This window comes from Lycorma delicatula, chromosome 11 (assembly GCF_047948215.1).
Source record: "Lycorma delicatula isolate Av1 chromosome 11, ASM4794821v1, whole genome shotgun sequence".
NCBI lineage: Eukaryota > Metazoa > Arthropoda > Insecta > Hemiptera > Fulgoridae > Lycorma > Lycorma delicatula.
The window spans coordinates 30,373,304-30,396,766 of NC_134465.1; the positions used below are offsets into that span (position 1 = coordinate 30,373,304).

At 31.0% G+C, this 23,463-nt stretch overlaps 1 protein-coding gene across 1 annotated transcript in view; it reads right to left on the bottom strand.

The window, feature by feature from the left end:
• Positions 1-23,463, bottom strand: part of LOC142332472 (protein O-mannosyl-transferase Tmtc3-like) — a 465,936-nt gene that overhangs the window by 178,194 nt on the left and 264,279 nt on the right. The window contains exon 6 of the mRNA XM_075378918.1: positions 21,706-21,821. Within this exon, the coding sequence (XP_075235033.1) occupies positions 21,706-21,821 (116 nt within the window). The remainder of the gene's footprint in view (positions 1-21,705; positions 21,822-23,463) is intronic.

A 23,463-nucleotide genomic window follows, 5' to 3' on the forward strand; every position in this document is an offset into this window, starting at 1 on the left:
CAAAATATTTGGAAACTTTGACACATTTCTTCCCAGGATTTAATCCTACTTTGCCCAACAATAAACACTATTACATTCCCAGCATTGTAAGAGCTCAAAGCCTCATAAATTCAAAATTCCAGATTATTTCTACATATTTTTTGATATCCTTGACCAGGTAATATTGTTCAAATACTCATTCGCGTTCTACGCATCACCATGCAGACACTTTTGCAGCAGGATTGGATTTTAAAGGTCTTTAAACAGTGGTATAATTTCCTGCATTACTGCTTTTGGTATGTGTGCATGTTTATTGTGGTCATTTGCTTTTTTACTACTGGTGTTTCTCAAAATACTTTAACCATAATAAGTTTTTATTTCATCAACAATAATTTGTCAACAAATAATTTTACGGGCCTTGGCAAAATTTGCATACACTATTTCTCATAAAAGTTTACTCAAATCGTCAGAATTGAATATGTCATACTCAGAGTCATCAAAATGAGTATCATAATCATAATATTTTTATGAATACTTGGCAAGTTTAACTTTAGATGTATTTTAGAAGAACCACTATCACTACTAAGAAGACTTTTTTCTAAATTTTCTTCAGCTTTTCATTTTGGAATCACTCATCCTACAAACAGCATTTTCCTTCGCTTTTTTCCAGCATCTCTTTTCAATAATTGTGGAATTTCTTAATTTTAAGCATCGTTTTAAAAAATAAACTAAGCATGTTTACCAATAAATTACGTTAACAGAAATGAAACTGTACAAGAAAATCAAAATAACTCACAGTATCGCGCTAAAATTACATTAAAGCATTATCAATAACCACAAAAATCAACAAAAATTCACAAACTCATTAGAAAATACAAAACATAACGTACCACTCAAAAGTAAAGCACATGTGAATAGGATAGGAAATCCAGCTACAAAAAAATTAAAGAAAAAAAAATTCAGTTGTCACAAAATAAAGAACTAAATCAATGAAAATAAAATGTATAACTATTTTTTAAAATATTTTTGCAGTATAAATTTTCAGTCAAATATCATCATATGCATCACATTAAACAGAAAAATCGGGAAATGTTAAAAATGCAAAAAATCAATTTTTTTTTTGATTTTTCGTGCAAGTGTCCTTAACGATTTAATATTTAAAAAAAAATCTACTATTACTCATTTAAAATGAAAAATAATAAAAATAAAAAGCTACGTTAAACTATTGCAGAAATATTTTTTTTTAAATATAGATAACTCAAATCCGTATTCTGATTGTTAAACACTTATTATCAGGAGATAAGAGAAATATTAAAAAAAAACTTATGAAATACTACAAAACTATAAAATAGTTTTACCTGTGTTCATAAAATAAAAAATATACTAAACCATTTTAGACAATCCCAACCAAAAGCAAAAGATAAAAAAAAATATATTAAACTTGTTTTTCAACGACTTTTAACGTTTTCTATTTTCAAATTCATTTTATTAACGGTTACTCTGTCTGCATGAAATCTCAGAAAATTATTAAATTAGAAATTATCTTGTTTGGAGTTAAATTACTAAGCATTTGGTACCGTTGGTAATGATGCAAATGTATAAATTAAATTTCCACTTACCAACAATTTAAAAAAACGTAAATCCTAGTACTTTCGGAGCTGTTACACCATCTTCAGGGATATTAATTTAAATTCAAATCAATAATTGTTTTTAAATTAAACTGTTACGTTGATAATAGTCGGTCGTCAAGAATAAAATTAATTCGTACGTCACTCAACCTTTGCATAAGACAGTAACAGTAAGATGTTTGCGACGTCGCAAACATCTTACAAACACGTTACTGACTTACTGATGTACGAATTAATTTTATTCTTGACGACCGACTATTATGAACATAACAGTTTAATTTAAAAACAATTATTAATTTGAATTTAAATTAACATCTTTTAGAAAATCCCTGAAGATGGAGTAACAGCTCCGAAAGTACTAGGATTTACACTTCTTAAAGTTTTGGCAAGTTGAAATTTAATTTATACAATTATTTTGTTTTCTACCGACAGAATATGTGAAAAAATAAAGCGTTAGATCAATAAACGTTATATCTATAAGTTTATAAATAAACATTTATATGGATGTAAACAAATAAACGTGTTTATATTCTTTCCCTAATAAATCTCATACTTATTACTTGCCTGACATTATTGTAATGCTGAATGTATGATGATTATATTATAATTAATGACGTTCAAGAGTGGGCTAGCTATTATTTTTTATCCAATAAGTAAATAGAGTATCTACTCAATCATTTTGAATTTTTAACTCATCCACTTACAGTCAAATAAGAAATAAATTTTTATGAAGATAGTAATTTTAATAAATGAAAAAAATGAAAGAGAGTGTAATAATAATAAACATAATTAGTAATAAAATAAATTTTAAGACAAAATAAAATACTCAACATGTTGATTTAAGGATAATTTATACAATAGGATTTAATAAAAAAAAGAAGATATTTTAAAGTTTTATGCACCAATAAAGTATTGTAAACTCTTCTTGAACTCGTTTCTATTGTGAAAGAAAGATTTTATAAAAACAAAATAAGAAGTCAATCCCTGACTTTACATCTACTTTCTCTCTTGTTGTCTGTCTATTTACACATCCTACATAAATTTATTTACCTGAGTATTTCCTCTTTAGTTCTTAAAGAATATTATCTTTTAATAATTTAGCATTAACTTTTTTAAATCTTTTAATTTTTAATCCTACGAATAACTTCATAGTAAACCCATTTATCTAAAAACGAAGAAATCATTTATAAAAATTCAAATCATTACAACCAACTCATAAAAACATTTATATAAATAAAAAATATAAAAGAAAAATATATGCAAGTCCTAACCTATTATACAAAATTATTATACATATAAATGCCTATTAAACGGCATTTATATGTGGGTCTGTCTGTGTGTTGCGTCTCCCTTAGCTTAGCACCGGAATTTACCGATCACTAGCGGAAAATCCGATTCTTTAGTACATGTCTCGTGGTAGTCAGGTGTATACTTGTTATATATCTATATATTGATATATATGCAAAATATATATTAATATTTTTTTATTAATGCGATTGTTTTTCTTCATAAAATCGATTGTTTATGTTAAGACTCAGGTTTCATTTCAGGCTTTCAAGAAAAAAGTTCCTCCTTTTTTATTTTTACAAATAAAAAAGGAGGAACTTTTTTCTTACTCTATATAAATTCTGAATATTTTGTTACTCTTATTAAATAAATCTACCTAATTCTCTATTGTTAGTCAGTCTTGTAATAACTATAAAATAAATTAATAAATTTTATATCGTAATTCATTCATGCAATATCGCAGCAGATCTTAAAACACAACTATTTTCGATACAAATAAATCGATACTGAAAATACTATCGAAAACCATTTAGAATCGTATATATGATTTCCTTTTGGCGTTGTAATTACAATTAAACAAACATATAGAGCAAAATGCGTGGGTCAAATCAAATGGCACACAATAAAGGTCAAAGTTAGAAGAAACAATCAGAATTAAAAGAATTTTGAATCCTATATATCCTCCTTAGCGATTTATTGATTTTGAAGGGAACTTCTCTTTTATTATTATTGTCAAAGAAGATTATTTTCTTATTACGATAATTTGTTTCATAAATTGAATATAATATATAAATAATTAATTTATTTATTTAATTTATATTTAAGCTTCCAGCTCTCGTATTGATTGAATTTGCATATGGATATTATAGATCTTGATGAAAATGTTGAGAGTGTGCAATCATTAAAAGATGCCTTAACCGATCTAAACCAAATTAAATTGGGGAACTTTGCTGATATTTTTTCGCACACACCCTCATCACAGCTTTTTGAACATCTTGTGTTGTTTGAAAATGGTGTCCCTTGACCGCTATTTTGACTCTTGGAAATAGAAAAAAGTCGCACGGAGCGATATCTGGTGAATAAGGTGGCTGTGGTAGTATCGAAATTTGTTTTGAGGTTAAAAATTGCTGTACTGACAGAGCAGTATGGGATGGCGCATTATTGTGATGCAGAATCCAATTATCAGCAATGTTGGCACGGACACGAAAAACTCGTTTACGAAGTCTTTCTAAAATTTCTTTGTAGAAATATCGATTAACTGTTTGTCCTGGAGGCACCCACTCTTTATAAACAATTCCCTTGGAATCGAAGAAGCACACAAGCATGCATTTCACTTTTGACTTTGACATGCAAGCTTTTTTTGGTCTGGGTGATCCCTTTGAGCACCATTGGCGAACTTTGGCGTTTTGTCTCTGGATCGTAATGAAAAAACCAACCTTCATCACTAGTGATAACACGGCTCAACAAATCTGGATCGATTTCCGTTTGCTCTAACAGATCGGCTGCCACATTTTTCTGTGTTTCTCGCTGTTGTGTGAGATTTTTGGGGACCATTTTTGCACAAATCTTTCTCATACCAAGATCTTCAGTTAATATTAGACGAACCGTTTCTCGATCGATGTTGAGTTCTTCTGCAATCATTTTCACGATAATCTTCGATCAGATCGTACCATTTAACGCACCCTGGTCAAGTTGACATCTGTCCGTGAGGTTGATGGTCGTACACTGCGGTCTTCATCTTCAACATTCGTTCTGCCTTCACTAAAAATTTTATGCCACCGAAAAACTTGAGCTCTTGATATAACCTCCTCTCCAAAAGCCTTCTGGAAGTAACCAGAAGTAGTCGTCACATATTCACCCGATTTAACGCAAAAAGAAATGGCATACAGTAGCGCAATATTTTGCGGTTTCATTTCTGTGACGAGAGACACAAACACGTGTTCACTTATTACAGCACAACTCACGACTGAGCAGTTGCATCAATGTGCCGCTTGGACTAGAAGTAGCTTATAGACTAAGGTCAAAGATGGTGTACCTACGCAAGCTGCAGGGTTGCCACATCTTGCAAAGAAAAATCAGTCTCATTACTTTATTGTCGCAGCTCTTGTATATATATATATTAAGTAAATACAATTGAAAGTTTGATAAAACATTAACAAAATGAACATTACGGAACTTCACAAAATTTAACCTTTCATTTTTACCCTTTCCCCCTTTTCCATCTCCTCTTCCTCATTTTCATTCTACAATATCTATTTTCCTTTTCCCCCTTCTTTTCATTTTCTTTATTCTCTCATTTCCCCTTTCCATTTCCTTTTCCAGATTATCCTTTTCCCCGTTTCCCATTTTTTATTTTTTTTCCATTTTATCCTTCTTCCCTTTTACCTTTTCTGATTTTTCCCTTTCTCCCTTTTCCCCGCGCGTAAATCGGTCCAGTAATTTTTTAGTCTATATCGGACGCACGCTTTTCCTATAATTTAAAAGTTTCTAATTTAAATATCATTTTCATCTCTCAAAGTTTTTTTTTTTTTAATTTTTAACTTTCTTAATTTTCTCGTTCGGCAATAAGTTTATGAAAAAGGATTTTTATATAATGAATAATGTAAATTTTTTTTAGAGAAATATTTTGAAAGTTTTCATCTCTTATCTGAATTAAATTTCTTTAAGTTTTTACAAATTTTCTTTGTTACTAAATTTTACATAGTTTTAAACTTACAATAAAAAGATACTAGATATAGAATAATAATAAAAAAGATAGGAAGAGTAAAAATGTTGATAACGAGTTGCGGTTGAAAGTTTTATATGACGTGTATATACGTCATATAAGTACTACATGTAAATACTTCTACTTACTGTTATATGCTTGCTTAAAACTTTAAATTTAAAATAAGATTAAAAACAGATACACCCTTTTTATAAAAAAAAAAAAAAAATGTAAATAACGAACTATAAATTAAAAAAAAATAACATCTCTTTTTAGGTGATCAAAGCTCACTTTGATCGGATGGTTTTCTGGGACCATCCGTTAAGTATTGTTTTAGAGGATGAGATGAATGTTTTTTGTAGCGTGTGAAAGATGCCATCCCTGAACCGGGATTCGAACCCGTGACCTCCGGATAAAAGATTGAGACGCTCACTCGCGCCACGGAGGCCGGCTTCTTTTTTTTACTTTTTTTTTTATTACGTGTTAGGAAAAAGTAACGATATAAACTTAATAAATTATGAGATAATATAATAAATTAAAGTAAACGATTTTTTAATAATTATTTCCATGAAATATGTGAAAGAGATTTTATATATATATATACGCATGTGTGTAAATGTTCACTGAATCTACTACTCTGCTTCCGTTTTTACGACTAAAATTTACGCAAGGGAATTGGTAGGGAAGTTACCTAATTTTTCTCCAATCTTGTGTCATTAGGGAATTGGTATGTCTGGAGAATTTTCACGCCGTCCTTCCGTGGTAGTCTATTTGAAAAAAGGAACTCACTCGCTTTGTCTGTGTAACTTCATGTCTACCTTTCATTTTTAACCAATTTTTATTAAGAAAAAAATAAAAAGACCGACGATCAACAGTTCATACAGTATAATTAAAATTAAATAATGCTTATTAAGTAATAATTTTTAGTTAACGAGAATAAATGAAATTTATTATTATTATTATTATTATATCATTATAAAATTCATAGACACCAATATTCGTAATGGATTGGTAGAAAATCATCCTTTCACCTGGAGGTTCCGGGTTCAAATCACGGTCGGACATGATATTTTCTCTCACTAAAAATTTCATTATCATCAATAATACCATTGTTGGATGTCAACCTGCTGTATTTACGGCAAGAATAAATAAAATTATTTTTAAAAACAGATATCTATTAAACAAAATAGTCAAAAGAAAAAGCTAAAAAAATTTTTTTTTCAAAATGTGAAACTTTATAACTAGATGAACATTATGACTGTAAAACAATCATCATTAAAAAAAAAAAGAAAGTATAATTTCAGAAAAAAACAAATCTATTTGTATGTAAGAAAAAAAACTGAAAAAAAATGTCAACAGTCTAAGTTGAAAGCGTAAGGTTAGATTATATTATTCCATCATTTTATCGTGCACTACGTGCATTACTTGAACAGTCTTTAAGGAAAGGTTTATGTACATTATCATCATAGACAGGAATATTGTATGAAAGCGCACAAAACGCCACAAAGAATTTAGGTCTACGTACATACCGAATACATTGCGTAGAGGAACTGAAACCCCAGATACTGATAAAAGAATAAGGTATCCAGTGGTTTATCCACCAGGTGGAAAGTAATAGGATGGGCATTATTAAATAATGAGTTTTTTTTAGTGATCAGGCGGATTTTATCCTTAGCCGTTGCATCAATAATCAGAACAGATATTGGTCAACAAAAAATCCACATATCTTACATGAATCGACGTTACGCTTTCAGAAGGTAGGGGTTTGGTGTGTGTTACCCACCGGGTTGGTCTAGTGGTGAACGGTCTTCCCAAATCAGCTGATTTGGAAGTCGAGAGTTCCAGCGTTCAAGTCCTAGTAAAGCCAGCTATTTTTACACGGACTCGAATACTAGATCGTGGATACCGGTGTTCTTTGGTAGTTGGGTTTTCAATTAACCACACAACTCAGGAATGGTCGAACACTTCATTTACACTCATACATATCATCCTCATTCATCCTCTGAAGAATTATCTAAACGGTAGTTACCGGAGGATAAACAGGAAAAAGAAGGATTTTTTCCCCTACTCTCCCAGACCGGATATCCATTTAAGTATACTCAGTCGGGAAGAGTGTCCTTTTACTCTAAGGGAGCGTCCCCCGCCCACCGGTTGTACACGCTCCCCCGGTCTCGGATCTTTAATTTTATTTTATTCGCCTGCCTCTAATCCCCTGCCTCGGAGACGGGGTATGGTTACGCCAGCCCCCATCCCCTCAGCAGGTAACCGGGTCTCGGTCATTATGCCTTTGCCTCTAATCAGCGGCACCGACCCCACTAAGCGCCGAGGCACCCGTAGGAGCGGCACCGCCAACCGGGACTAGGTCTTTTATTTGTCCCACACTCCCCAGGAGTTCCCCCCCTTCTCAGGAACCCGCACACCACAGCGTACGGGCCCTCCACGAAGGGACTGTCCTCCCTACCCTAATTTCACAAACCCCTAAAATTAGAAAAACCTTCTAAGAAATAAAAAATAAGAATTAAATCAAATTGAGAATTTTAAACAAAAAAATATAATATATTAACAAATATAAAAATGCATTGAAAAGTAAAAAATAAATTATATGAATATCTAATAAATAAAAAATAAATAAAAGTAATAATTATTAAATTTTAAAATTAAAAGTAATGAAAATATTTGTGTTAAATAAAAACGTGGCGCAGTTTTTATAACAATGTTTTCGAATAAGTATTTATAGATATTTGCTGTATTTTAAAATATATTTTTTGTTTAATGAGGTTGTTTAGTAAATGTATATACTTTATTTATCTATAATAAAATAACTTATTTTTAATTTATTTATTGGTTATTTATTAGATATTTATATAATTTATTTTTTACTTTTCAGTGCATTTTTATATTTGTTAATATATTATATTTTTTTGTTTAAAATTCTCAATTTGATTTAATTCTTATTTTTTAATTTTTAGAGGGTTTTTCTAATTTGTTTCCTTTTTTTATTAATATTAGTTAAATATAAGCTTTTTTAAAAAATAATTTTTTATATGTAATCAAATATATTTTGGCAATTTTTTTTTGTTTTATTTTTTTTTAAGACTAAAAAAAAGTAAAAATATTTATTTTTATTCATCGAAGTTACATATGTGTACCATATTTCAATTATTTTCATACGACAGTTCATGAGAAATGAAAGTTTTCAACTAAATGCATCAATTTAGCGTAGGGGTAGTGCGTGGGGGTGGGTCATATCAAATTCCGACACCGTAGTGCTGCATTGTCATCGAAGTTACATACGTGTACCAAATTTCATTGATTTTCATACGATAGATCAAAAGATATAGCAGTTGCAAGATTTGATTATAACTAAAGCAAATTAAATAAAAGCTTTTAAAAAGATAATGAAATAAATTAAAAACCACAAGTAAGCCTTTATACATACATTATGCCTGAAAAGTATATAGAGAATAATTTCATTTTTTTTAATAATTTTACAGTAGATAAAATAAAATTATAAAATAATGATGATGACAATATCCTGTAATCAAACCCAGGACTATATAAATTGATAGATAATAATAAATAAAAAAAAAATTGCATACAAAAATCATTAAGAATTAGGAATAGACACCAAATTTTGATTTATTTATTAAAAATTAAACTTTTAACTGATAATAAATAAATTGATATAAAATAATATAAATTTATACAATACAATTTTCAATAAAACAAAATTGTTACTATACAGAAGAACAATTTTATTTAAACTGTAAACAATTGAAACAAAATATTTAACAACTTTAAAAAGCTTTTATCATTTGTGGTATCGTGAAAGCAAATAAGCAATTTGTTTCGTGCGTGTTCATAATAATTTTCTTGTAGGCTTTTTTGTTCTTTAATACTTAACTACACCGAGTTTATAAGTACAATACTAAATAAGTATTAACGGGAATAGCCTAGAATTAAAAACAAAGAAAAGAAAGTAATAAAAAAGAAAAAAAACGTTTGTTGAAAATTACTATAATTAAAATTTTTGGTAGGGGTAAAAAAAAACCATTGTAAGGTTAATAAATTAAAATAAAACGAGAAAAGTTAAACATAAATTCTAACTAATATTAATTCTACAAAAAAGAAAATATATTTTTTTAATTCGTTCAAAATGTGTTAATTAATTGGGGAAAAATAAAAATATATATTTATAAAATATAGAGTGGGAAGTAAAATGAATATGATTATATTATAAATATTATATTCGGTGTTAAAATTTCTCTTTTAGAAAGGTAAGCATGTTATTTAAAAACCATACCGCGTTTTTACTTTATTATAGATAAAAATAAATTGCCATAAAATATTACAAAAGAATAAACATGATGTAAAGTATAATTAAATTGAAAACCTGACGATTTCTTAACTTGAGATTACTGTTATTATTTCTATTTATTATTTATATATACAAAATATTTTATTTGTATTTATTTATATTTTATATAACTATTACTACTTATTAACTTGATATTATTAGCTTAATATTTTCCTCATACGATACAGAGTGATTCACGAAGAATGTAACAAATATTTAGAAAATGTTTTAATAGAAATAAAGAAGAAAGTTCAAACAAATGTTTAGAATCGCTTCGTAACCGAGTGTCGGTTGGTGAATGATATCGACCTGATTTCTTCGCCATCGGTAAAATTAACCGGACTGAAATTTCTGTGAACCAAATTAAGGGTAAATTTACTGGTTTTATACGAAATCTTACCTGAAAAATTGAAAACGATAATCTCAAAGCTGTATCTTTATTAGTTTTCGAGAAATCTTGGATAAAAACTAACATTTGAAGCCGTAAAAGACAAATATTTTATGTCTGGCGTAAAATATTTATGTTAAATGGGTAATTAAAATACAGGATGTCCCATATAAAATGCAACCCATCAATCACTCATCCATGAAATTTCAAAAGTCAATCTTACTCCCCTACTCGTTACTGAAATGGACTCGTCCAACAGCTGAACATCGCGGCGACGCAGTAGAACACTACCTATAGTAACAACAATGCAATCATAACCTTCAGTGTATTGCTAGAGACAAGATGGTGTTTTCGCTAGATGAACGTGTTTTCATTGTTGAGTCGTACTTCAGAACGAAATCAGCGGATGCAGTGCAAGATTTGTTTCGCCATAAGTACCCAGATAAACCGGATCCTAACAAAACATCAGTATTAAGGTTAGTCGCAAAATTTAGAGAGACCGGTTCTGTTAACAACAAGGAATACAAAAGATCTGCGTCAGTGTTGAATACAGATACAGTCGCTGAAATCAAAGACCGATTACTCGCCTCGCCAAATAAATCGATCAGACGTTTGTCTACTGAAATTAATTTGTCTAAATCAACTGTTCATCGGGCGACCAAACGATTACAATTACGACCTTATCGCATTCAAACGGTTCATCGACTTCTTGAGGCCGACAAAGAAAAACGGCTACAATATTGTCAACGGTTCCGTCAATTTCTGCGCGAGGGAATTAACGTTATGGATTCGTTATTTTTCACAGATGAAGCACGGTTTCATTTGGACGGCTACGTAAACAGCCAAAACAGTAGAATTTGGAGCGCTGAAAATCCCCACGTTTATCACGAAAAACAATTACACCCGCAGAAGTTGGGCGTGTGGTGCGCGATATTGCGGAAGAAAATAATCGGTACTATTTTTTTTCGAGTACACCATTAATGCAGATCGATATCAGGATATTTTATTTCAGTTCATCGCATTCTTGGAAGAGGAAGACAGACACTGCCGTCTACAACATGACGGTGCGACATAGCACTACTCAGGTTCAACTTATGATTTCGTCGAGGAATTCTTTGGTAATCGTGTTATCGGTCGAGGTTTGTGGCCACCAAGATCTCCAGATTTGAATCTCTGCGGATTTTTTTCTACGGGGTTACCTCAAAGAAAAAGCCTACAGCAACAAACCACGAACACTTGAACAATTGAAAGTCAATATTGAACAAGCTGTATTAAATATCCAGCCACAAACTTTAAAAAAAGTTGCAAGAAACGCTGTAAAAAGAATTGAAGCTTGTATTCAAGAAGATGGCGGCCACTTCCAACATTTACTCTAAATTTAAGGTAATGGATGGTAATAATAAAAATTACATTTACATTTACACATGCCTTTTTATTATTTCAATACCTACCAATATAAGGTCGGGTTGCGTTTTATATGGGACACCGCTGTATAAAGGTTTTAAACATAACTTGATGAGAATTTGATTCTCAGTCAAGTCAAAAGAAACTAAAAATAAATGTAACAATTTCGAAATTTATTAAAAATCAATCCTATAAAAATGTGACAGATTACCAGGTTTTGATGAAACGTTCTGATGATTACTTATAATACGGCAGATCAATGGCTTCGATGGGTGTCACTGAACCACCCTACGTACAGTCCGGATCTGATATAATCTGACTTTCATCTTTCCTGAAATTAAACGTATTTGGAAAAATATATGCTGAACGATATAACATCAACCTGATACATCTGGTTTAAGAAACACGTGGCACAGACCTTTAAATGGTCAATCTTGTCTCCCAATCACTAAAATTTTGGGATGTCCAAGAGAAATATATTAAAAAATTTTGATTTTTTTTACGAGTTCTTGGTTATTCCATAAAATAATAGATTTCTTAATCTATCTTTTCGTATGTAACATATGTTTCCACATGTTACGTATCTCAACTTCTATATGTTACCGTAAAAGAGCGATATCTTGAAAATTTTGATATTCTCCGGTGAATGTTGATACATACCAAATACGTCAGTGAAAGACCGAAATATTTACTTATTCAGTCCTTCGCCGATATATGTCAGAAGCATAGATAAGCTCTCTTGGGATCGAGACTACAATTCGAAATTAATAGAATAACTCAATACAATCTCTGAGGTAAATCGATTACGAGAAACTCTGGTAAAAAAAATGGATTTTAAATTTAAGCCAAACACAAACTACGCTAACTAATCTCGTTTAATTTACGTTAAATATAAAACTATACATGTTATTCTCCAACACTGGAGGGGATTAATCAAATTCACCGCATTTATAAAAAAGTCTTCTCCATTTTATAAATTGAAAGGGCCAATCAGGATATACAGAATATTTTAATCGCATGGGTGAACGATAACGATAAAAATAAATGGTCAGATGGTTTGTCCTTTGTTCATTTTTTTTTTATAAAAATATTTTTATTCATCATTCATTCATTATTCATCATTCATCATCAGTGTATGATGAATGCTGTGAAATTGATTAATCGCCTCTAATGTTGGGGAATATTTTATTTAATTTGTATATTTAACGTTAATTAGATGAGGTTAGCAAGGGTAGGTTATGCTTAGCATAAAATTTGCTTTTTTGTGAGGGTTTCTAGTAAACTAATTATCTTAGAGATTGGTATTGGGCAATTTTTGTTTAAATTTCTAATTATCGATCCCCATCGATATATAGGTTATCGATCCCCATCAGAGCTTATCTCTGTTTTTCAACATATACCGATAAATAAGAAGATATTTCGGTCTTTCACCGACATATTTGGTATGTGTCGACATTCACCGGAAAATGGTGACATTCTTTAACTTCGGTCTTTCACGGTAACATGTATATGAATATTTTCTGAAAACATTTTCTTAATTTCATTCTACACCTCAAAAAAATATATAGTTTTTTTTGCTCTAACTCTTAATTTGTATTATTTTTTTAGCTGTAATAGTTATGAAATATTTTGCCAGCTTTTTTCATTGTTTTATTTAAGCGTGATTTTTTTTTTGTCAATAACAATTTTTTACACGATTATTTAGCATTTTTAAAAACGTTTTTCATATTTTAAATAAAAACACTTTTATTTAGGATAATTCTAGGTATTTAGCAATATAAAAAAAAATTTCGAGATTTTAATGTTTCATTTTTTCAAATATTTATGTTATATGATTAAAGAAAAGTGTTCAGAATGGAAAGAGAAATGAACATTGGTAAAATAGACGGAGCATACAGGAAAGTTAAGGAAAATTTTGGGGTACATAAATTAAAATCTAATGTGTTAAACAAAGATGGTACACCAATACATAATACGAAAGGTAAAGTCGATAGATGGGTGGAATATATTGAAGAGTTATACGGAGGAAATGAATTAGAAAATGGTGTTATAGAGGAAGAAGAGGAAGTTGAGGAGGATGAAATGGGAGAAATAATACTGAGATCTGAATTTAAGAGAGCATTAAAAGATTTTAATGGCAGAAAGGCTCCTGGAATAGACGGAATACCTGTAGAATTACTGCGCAATGCAGGTGAGGAAGCGATTGATAGATTATATAAACTGGTGTGTAATATTTATGAAAAAGGGGAATTTCCGTCAGACTTCAAAAAAAGTGTTATAGTAATGATACCAAAGAAAGCAGGGCCAGATAAATGTGAAGAATACAGAACAAATAGTTTAACTAATCATGCATCAAAAATCTTAACTAGAATTCTATACAGAAGAATTGAGAGGAGAGTGGAGGAAGTGTTAGGAGAAGACCAATTTGGTTTCAGGAAATGTATAGGGACAAGGGAAGCAATTTTAGGCCTCAGATTAATAGTAGAAGGAAGATTAAAGAAAAACAAACCAACATACTTGGCGTTTATAGACCTAGAAATGGCATTCGATAACGTAGACTGGAATAAATTGTTCAGCATTTAAAAAAAATTAGGGTTGAAATACAGAGATACAAGAACAATTGCTAACATGTACAGGAACCAAAGAGCAACAGTAACAATTGAAGAACATAAAAAAGAAGCCCTAATAAGAAAGGGAGTCCGACAAGGATGTTCCCTATCTCCGTTACTTTTTAATCTTTACATAGAACTAGCAGTTAATGATATTAAAGAACAATTTAGATTCGGAGTAACAGTACAAGGTGAAAAGATAAAGACGCTACGATTTGCTGATGATATAGTAATTCTAGCCGAGAGTAAAAAGGATTTAGAAGAAACAATGAACGGCATAGATGAAGTCCTACGCAAGAACTATCGCATGAAAATAAACAAGAACAAAACAAAAGTAATGAAATGTAGTAGAAATAACAAAGATGGACCACTGAATGTGAAAATAGGTGGAGAAAAGATTATGGAGGTAGAAGAATTTTGTTATTTGGGAGGTAGAATTACTAAAGATGGACGAAGCAGGAGCGATATAAAATGCCGAATAGCACAAGCGAAACGAGCCTTCAGTCAGAAATATAATTTTTTTACATCAAAAATTAATTTAAATGTCAGGAAAAGATTTTTGAAAGTATATATGTTTAGAGTGTCGCTTTATATGGAAGTGAAACTTGGACGATCGGAGTACCTGAGAAGAAAAGATTAGAAGCTTTTGAAATGCGGTGCTATAGGAGAATGTTAAAAATCAGATGGGTGGATAAAGTGACAAATGAAGAGGTATTGCGGCAAATAGATGAAGAAAGAAGCATTTGGAAAAGTATAGTTAAAAGAAGAGACAGACTTATAGGCCACATACTAAGGCATCCTGGAATAGTCGCTTTAATATTAGAAGGACAGGTAGAAGGAAAAAATTGTGTAGGCAGGCCACGTTTGGAGTATGTAAAACAAATTGTTAGGGATGTAGGATGTAGAGGGTATTCTGAAATGAAACGACTAGCACTAGATAGGGAATCTTGGAGAGCTGCATCAAACCAGTCAAATGACTGAAGACAAAAAAAAAAAAAAAAAAAACATGTTATATAGTCATAATTGATTTTAATCAACGTTTTGTAAATCTGTTCTACTATGCTTTATGAAAAATACTTTATCAATGTACATTTAATTTTTCTTTAAAAGAGGCTTATTTAAAAAACATATAACTTTAGCATCAGTTTTTACTTCCTTGTACGAAGTAAAGGAAGTATTGTTGATCATGAAAAATTTCGGTTTCCAGATTTCAACGGAAATATCCATTTTAACCATCCTTGAATCCATTTTGACTAGTTTTACCTTGACCTATGTACGTAGATACGTATGCATCTCGCATAACTCAAAAACGATTGGCCATAGGATGTTGAAATTTTGGATTTATGACTGTTGTAATATCTATCTAGATGTGCACCTCCACTTTTGATTGCTATCGACTGGACCAAAAGCCTTCAAAATCAAAAAAATATTTGAATTTTAGTCTTTTTCTTAACTGTAATAACAAGTCCTCATTGAGAAATTTTCAACGATATATCATAACTGGTACTTATTTTCATTCATTCCAGAGTTATAGCGAAATAAAATTTTAATTAATGAAATATTTGGATCTTAGGAGAAGGCATATCAATTCGAATCAGACAGATTTCATCTCCTTTTTTTTCTTTAAATTTTTTCTTTTTTAATTTAAATATATTGATTTACTATTAATAATTATTAACCTCTCATTGTAAAAAAAAAATTAATGATAAATAATAATGAATAATAAAAAAATTCAAAAAAAAAAATATGAAAAAATATCAGAAGTTTTTAATGAAATAAAGTTTTATGTACTTTTATTTTAAAAAAATCTGTACAATGTAATTTAATAGGCGTACAAGAAAGTCACGTGTTGTCCACATCAGATATTTTTTTAATAATAATAAATTACAGTTTATGTCATTCTATTATATATATATATATATATATATATATATATATATATAAATTTTTTTAAAATTATTTTGCAATTTTTTAGCTTAGGTGGTTTATTGCAGTAATTATTTATATGGACAAATTTTTTATCGGCCATATTTTAAATAAAAGTAAAAGTAAAAATAGTACATAAACCACAATTTTATAATAAAATAAAAACCAATTAAAAAAAGAAGCGTAAAAAATAATTTAAAAAAAAAGAATAAAGATATGTACATTTCATGTTAAGATAAGTAAATTAAAGGGTTACAGGCATGAGATAGAAACAGATATTATTAAAGATAGGAAATGTAGACAATTCCCTAATATTCGGCCAGTTTAATAGGCCGAGGTTAAGTTTATTAGGCGACCACAACATTTTACGAATGGTCGAACTGTGAGACTGTACAAGACTACACTTCATTTACATATCATCCTTATTCATCCTCTGAAGTATTAACTGAAAGGTAATTACCGGAGGCTAAACAGGAAAAAGAAAGACAAGGTTTATTAGGCGAGGTCAGCGAGCGTTAGGTTATATTTGCTGATATCGTACAAAGTTCAATACACAGAATCGTTAGTTACTGTGTGTTAATGGTGTCATGTAGTAATGTTTTTGTACGTGACGGTTGTGAATTAGGTAAATTTTTTAGTAATATCGGAAAGTGATTATTCTTTAAAATGGTTTTTTTTTTACAACAGAAAACCCCATTTAAATGGATATTTTGCTGAATTTACCTTTGGCAGGTTGCATCCCGAATATAAATCATGTATTCATGCTTTATTTAAAGCTACCGGCGAGCAGTACAATGATGAAAAATATATAGAATTTTAATAATGACCCTCAATTCTAGGATAGTGACATTTCCGAAGACGACTTTTGAGGGAAATTTAATGCTTTTTCCATATTTCCGACGAGTCATTCTTAAAAATATAGACACTATTTTAAATAATATATTTTACTAAGATAAAAAATGATAACTGAATCTACCTACATACAGACTTTATTGTAAATATAAGGTTTCTGAATAATAATAAATTTTTATGAGTTAATAAAAAAAAAACGACTCAAAGGCCTACTTAAAGAATTTCACGATGTCTACTTATTTTCCATTAAAATTGGAAAAAATTGAATTATTTATGAAATATCTAATATATATATATATATATATATATATAGAGCATAGATTATTTTTTAAATTCGTATAAAAATTCCAAATTTCAACTTGCAGAAGTTAGAAACAAACCTAAAACAACTATGAATCTTTCATTTGTTAGAGCCTATTTCGAAAAGTAGAAATCCGTAAAAAATTGCGAATTACATTATTTTTATGTTTGTCTTATTATAATAAACCGTTTAAGGTAGAAAACTGGAACAAGATAAAAAAAAAAAATATTTTTTTTATCAAAATCAAAATAAAATATAAAATATTCATATACCGGGTGATTAAAAAAGGACTTCATAACTTCAAAAGCATATGAAAATTAATTGAGAAAACTTCCAGATTCGGTTAAGGTTTTAATTCATAGCAAAACATATCAAGTTTTGAATCACGTAGTTCATTAATACCAAATACGGCCACCAGCGCTGTCACCAGTGTTGTTAAAAATGAATACATTTACAGGCGCGGACCGTGCTTGCTGTGTGTTTCGGTTTTACGATTTGGAGCCAGCAACTGGAGTTCAACGTAATTTTCGTAAAGAGTACGGTTGATGGTGGGCAAACAATATATTCTTGGCACTAAACCTTCGTTGAGAAAGAATGTTCTGTTAAACATACAGAATCACCAAGACGCCTATGCGTCCCTGAAGCTGTTGTAGAACAACTAAGAGAAAACTTTGCAAGTAGTCCAAAGAAATCAACTCGACGTGCATCAAATGAGACTGGTATTCCACAAATGGTTGTTTTGTGCGTATTACGTAAACGATTGCATTTGAAGCCGTACAAACTAACCGTGGTTCAATATTGCAGATGACGAAAAAGTTGCTCGGTTGAAATTTGTGTAGAAATGATGGATAGAATTGCAGACAACGATACATTTTTAGTAATAAAGTCAAGGTTTCACATTAGCGGCAAGGTGAACACCCATAACTGCCGAATATGGGGAAGCGAAAACCCTCCCCCTCAGGTGAATGTTTATTGTGCCTTAAGCAAACAAATACTATACGGCTCGTTCTTCTTTCAAGAGACAACCGTAAGTGGTATAGTTTATCCGGAAAAAATTTTCTAATTCCTAAATTAGATGATGACCAAAATAGACGCCATTAATACCAAAAAGACGGGGCACCACCTCACTACCGTCTAGAAGTCCAAGATTTTCTTGATACTCTATTCCCAGGTCAGTGGATCGGTCGTGAAGATCCAATTTCACGACCACCTCGCTCCCCAGATTTGACCCGTTAAATTTTTTCTTGTGGAGTTTCATTAAAAATCAGGTTTATGTACCATCTTTGCCTACTCATCCTGTTGAGCAAAGACTTCGAATTAACGCCACAGCTGCAGAGGTAACGCCCTACTTGCTGCCTACAGTATGGAATGAAATCGATTTCAGGTAGTATGTATATCACGTTAAAAATGGAAACCATATTGAACCAAAATGAATGTTACGTGAAAGATTTGATGTGTTTTTCTATGAAATTACCGAATCTGTAAGTCATTTTAATGAATTTTTATATGCTTTAAAGTTGTAAAGTTCTTTTTGAATCACCCGTATTTACATTTGTAATATACAAATAACTTCAGTAGATATTAATAAAATGAAAAATTCAAGTGGTAAACTTAATATTTTTCCTTGCTCTCAAAATCAATAAAATGGACAGTTTACCATGGTTGTATGAGACGCTCAAGATACGCCTTTTTTGTATAAATATTTTATTTATAATGAATTTATATAAATAAATATATTTTTAAGTAAAATTATTTGCCGCGTTATATTATTTCATCTTAGCTTAAAAATAATAATAATAATACGATATGAAAGGATAATGATAATAATAATCTATAAGGGTACGTTTAATGTTTAAATGGTATATAAAGGCAGGATCATTACGGACACCTGATACAGTATTATAAAGGTCAAAAAGACCTTTTATACGGTTGGTTTAAAGTAAATGAAGTCCTACTACAGTATAGAAGTAAACTTTAGCAAACATTAAATTTCATTTGTAAACACGTAACATCTAATGTTGTGTTAATAGGAGGGAGATAGTGTTAACTAAATTTCAAGTATTTATTGTTTCTATATTATTTTAATTATTATCGTTTAACTAAAGCAAAATTACCTATTTTATAACATATAAATTATTTGAAAACAGATGTTACAAATGTTAAATACTTCCTTACAAATAAATAAAGTAATAATTTTAATTCAGTAAGATTCTTCTGAATTGTATAAATAAAATATTGTATAAATGTAAGATTCTTCTGAGTTATTATTATTACAACCGTATTTGCTTAATTTAAGCCGCCCTCGATTCCAAACCGCACCATAAATTAAATTCGCTACGTTTCAGTTAGAATTCTCTTAGCTTCCTCAGGTGACAATATATATTCATACACACATCACACAGAATTCTCTTGCATACTATACTTCATAACTTATTAACATACATACTTTTTTTTTCTTACCTCTGGATCCGCCGTTAGATATTGCTTCAGAGGATAAGATGAATGATTTGTAGCGTGTGTGAGAATGCCATGTCTGACTGGGATTCGAACCCGGGACCTCCGGATGAAAGGTAGAGACGCTAACACTCGCGCCACAGAGGCCGGCTAACATACTTAATTTTTTCCTCTCCCCCGAATCGAATTCCACAGTGAAGCATAAGACAATCCCGGGGAGTGTACATTTATAAGCCGGCTGGATCTTAACTATTATTGCCTGCCTCTAACTCCCAGAGTAGGGTTACCAGGCCCGACTATGTCGTTCTCGTTCCCCCACACTAGAAACCGGGACTCGGTCTTTATGCCTTGTTTGCCTCAAACGAAAACACCCAAAGGAGCATTCTCACCGGGACTACGGTCCTTTCTACAAGAGGACGAGAGAGTCCTCGTGCCTCATCACTGCTACCCATCTGTGCATGCACAAACGAATATCAGCTCAGCAGGGAGCTGTCCCTCATCCCTTCATTGACCTAGCAGCCCTATCCATCTCTTAGGACCCATGTTATCAAAGAAAACACGAAATTATACCTCATTCGCCAGCATGCAGCCCACTATACTGTCTAACGTACGTGGCCCAGTAATCAACTCACATTCCAAGCGCTCCCTGTCCCAGGTCGGACATGCTCCGGAGTGTCGAGCTCCCCGCAGGATAAACAAATATATTGTGCATTCAAATATACCCGGAACACGCCGTGTCCAGACAGGAACTGGATCAACCAATAGGAGATTCTCTCCAAACCTACGTCTGACCCATGGCTTCACCTGCGGAATCAGGCGGTGAGTCCACTGCCCGGTGAAGGAATGATCCCAACGAGCCTGCCAAAGTTGGAACATCCTATCTTGCACCTCAGGCTTACCAGCCCTATGGAGAAGCCCAATCCGGATGGCGGCAAGCTGCTGAAATGGGGGGACCCCCGCAATAAGCAGCACCGCATCAGTGGAGACAGAAGAGTACGCAGATACAATGCGGAGAGCTATCCTCCTCTGCACGCCCTCAAGGATGCGTCTATTCGTATCGCTCCTCAGTGCCGGCGACCAGACCTCAACTCCATATAACAGTACCGAGTTGTTCACATTACCATAAAACGCCCGCTTGGAGGCCCAAGGGACGGCCACATTTCCTAACTACCTACTCAAGGCAGTCACCATCGCTCTTGCTTTCTCTGATGTCTCCCGGACATGCACGGTAAAGGAGCGACGGTGATCCAGCCACACACCTAAATATTTCGCAGTCTCCATCTGAAATATAAGAATGTCACCAACCTTAATTCTTAGTGGAGGTACTGCGCCACGCTTTTATTTAACCAAGTATTTTCATTACTTTTAATTTTAAAATTTAATAATTATTACATTTATTTATATTTTATTTATTAGATATTTATATAATTTATTTTTTACTTTTCAGAGCATTTTTATATTTATTAATAAATTACATTTTTTTTTTTAAATTCTCAATTTGATTTAATTCTTATTTTTTACTTTTTAGAGGGTTTTTCTAATTTGTTTCCTTTTTTATTAATGTTAATATTAATATTAGTTAATTAAAAGCTTTTTTAAAAAATAATCTTTTATATGTAATCAAATATATTTTTGTAATTTTTTTTTGTTTTTTTAAAATATTTTTTTGTAGTAATCAAAATGACTTAGTATTACATTTTAAATAATTTTTTAAACGAGTCTGTAGATAATAAATTTATAATACTAAAAATATAAACACAAATGATCAAATTACAACTACACAGATTAGTTACTCATTAATAAAAAAATAGCTTACCTTCTGTGCGACGAACAATTCATAAACAGCACAAACACCGGTGACTGTAATTCCTTGTTCTTTGCAAAGCATTGCTGTCGCAACTGATACCATTGATAAGGCCAACGGCCTCCAACCTATAAAAGAAAAAATGCACGACTGAAATAAACATTTATTTAAGCGATATTTATGGATTCTAGTACCTAGCTGTGTAGACTTTATCACTGCATATGCTATCTTTGATTTACTAAAGATATTTTCTGAATGTATTTAATTAAGGTGTTTCAAGAAAATTCCTTTACTTTTGCTTATCGTGATGAAATTTGTTTTGGTTTCTACCTAAAAAACTGATTTTAAACACGACTCGAGATATAAAAAAAAATTTAAGCGGTATAATTCGTTGAATAATCTGTACATTGCGAATACTACACGCCGTACATCGGTAGATGAAACCTGGTTAACAACACAAAATAGAACGATGTAACGCATCACTTCAAATGCAATGATAAATTGTTACATAGCTGTTTTACTGATTTTTATTTTTTTTCATATCGGAAAATAAAATTAATTTTGCAAATTTAAAGCAAATAAAAATAAAAATAACTTAATCTTTAGTAAATTTTTTAAACTTTCTTTTTCTAATCATACTTGGAAAAAATTATATCTATCCTAAATCTATCATAAAACCTTTCTGAATAATTTTTGATAAGATAAAAGGTTCTTAAAAATAGACGTAATGTTTCATAATGCGAAGAATAATATTATAACAGGACCAGAGTAACGGATTTCTTCCAATTAATAACTAAAATGAAAGTATGAGAAAATAATAATGGAAGGAATCCAGAAAAAACTAAAAGCGATACTTTTCTCTCGGGCTACTCGGTCCGTTTAACAATCTGTTTTTTGTAGTGCAGGAAATGGCCTCCCCAACACCTTTTATTCGACGAGAAGGGTTACTGAAGCAGAATTGGAATTTATAGGAGAACGTAAAGGCGCGGACGATGAAATTATTCTTCTTCAACAATTAAAGAATGAAGTGGGTACTGGTTCTGCAGGTCAGGGGATATAAATACTGCCAGGACCAGCGGTAGCAGTCAGTAGTTAAGGGAGTAGAGAATCTAGTAGTTCTGTAAGGCTGTGTTCACTGTAGTCGAGATAACAATAAGAAATGCTGCGAGGCCCCGCGTTCTATGCAATTGTGTGACGTCGATATCAGTAAGTGTTTGGCAGCAACGAGGGAAGAGTATGTCAAGCATTCCAGTTTGGACAGCGATTGAATGAAGGAAGTTTTTCGGTGAGTTAGTAATGAAAGTGACAGTTATATTCATTTATAAATAGTAGGGTAGTTCCACTGTAAACAGTAAAAGTTTATGCAAAGTATATTTGCAGAGAATTTAATTGTATGAACTTTAGACTTTTCTAATCTTATCTTGTTATTAATGCAATATTAAGTATTAATATTGGCTACATTATAACTTTCTTAGTAAATTTGACTGTATTCTGGTTTTTATCATTTAACTGAATATGTCTAAGTAATTTTAAAGTCTATTTTCTATAAAATACATGTAAGTGTACAAGTCATAGAATTAATGTGGGCAATTATTTTTTTGTATTTTAATTGCATTAACCTTTAATTGGATTATTATAAAACTATTTTCGTATTTAACAATTGTACTACCATTTAAAATTAATATGATATTTAACAGGTTATGAAAATATTTCTAAAATAAATTATTGAATTCTTTTATTTATGGTTATAGTTTTAAAAACTAAAACGTT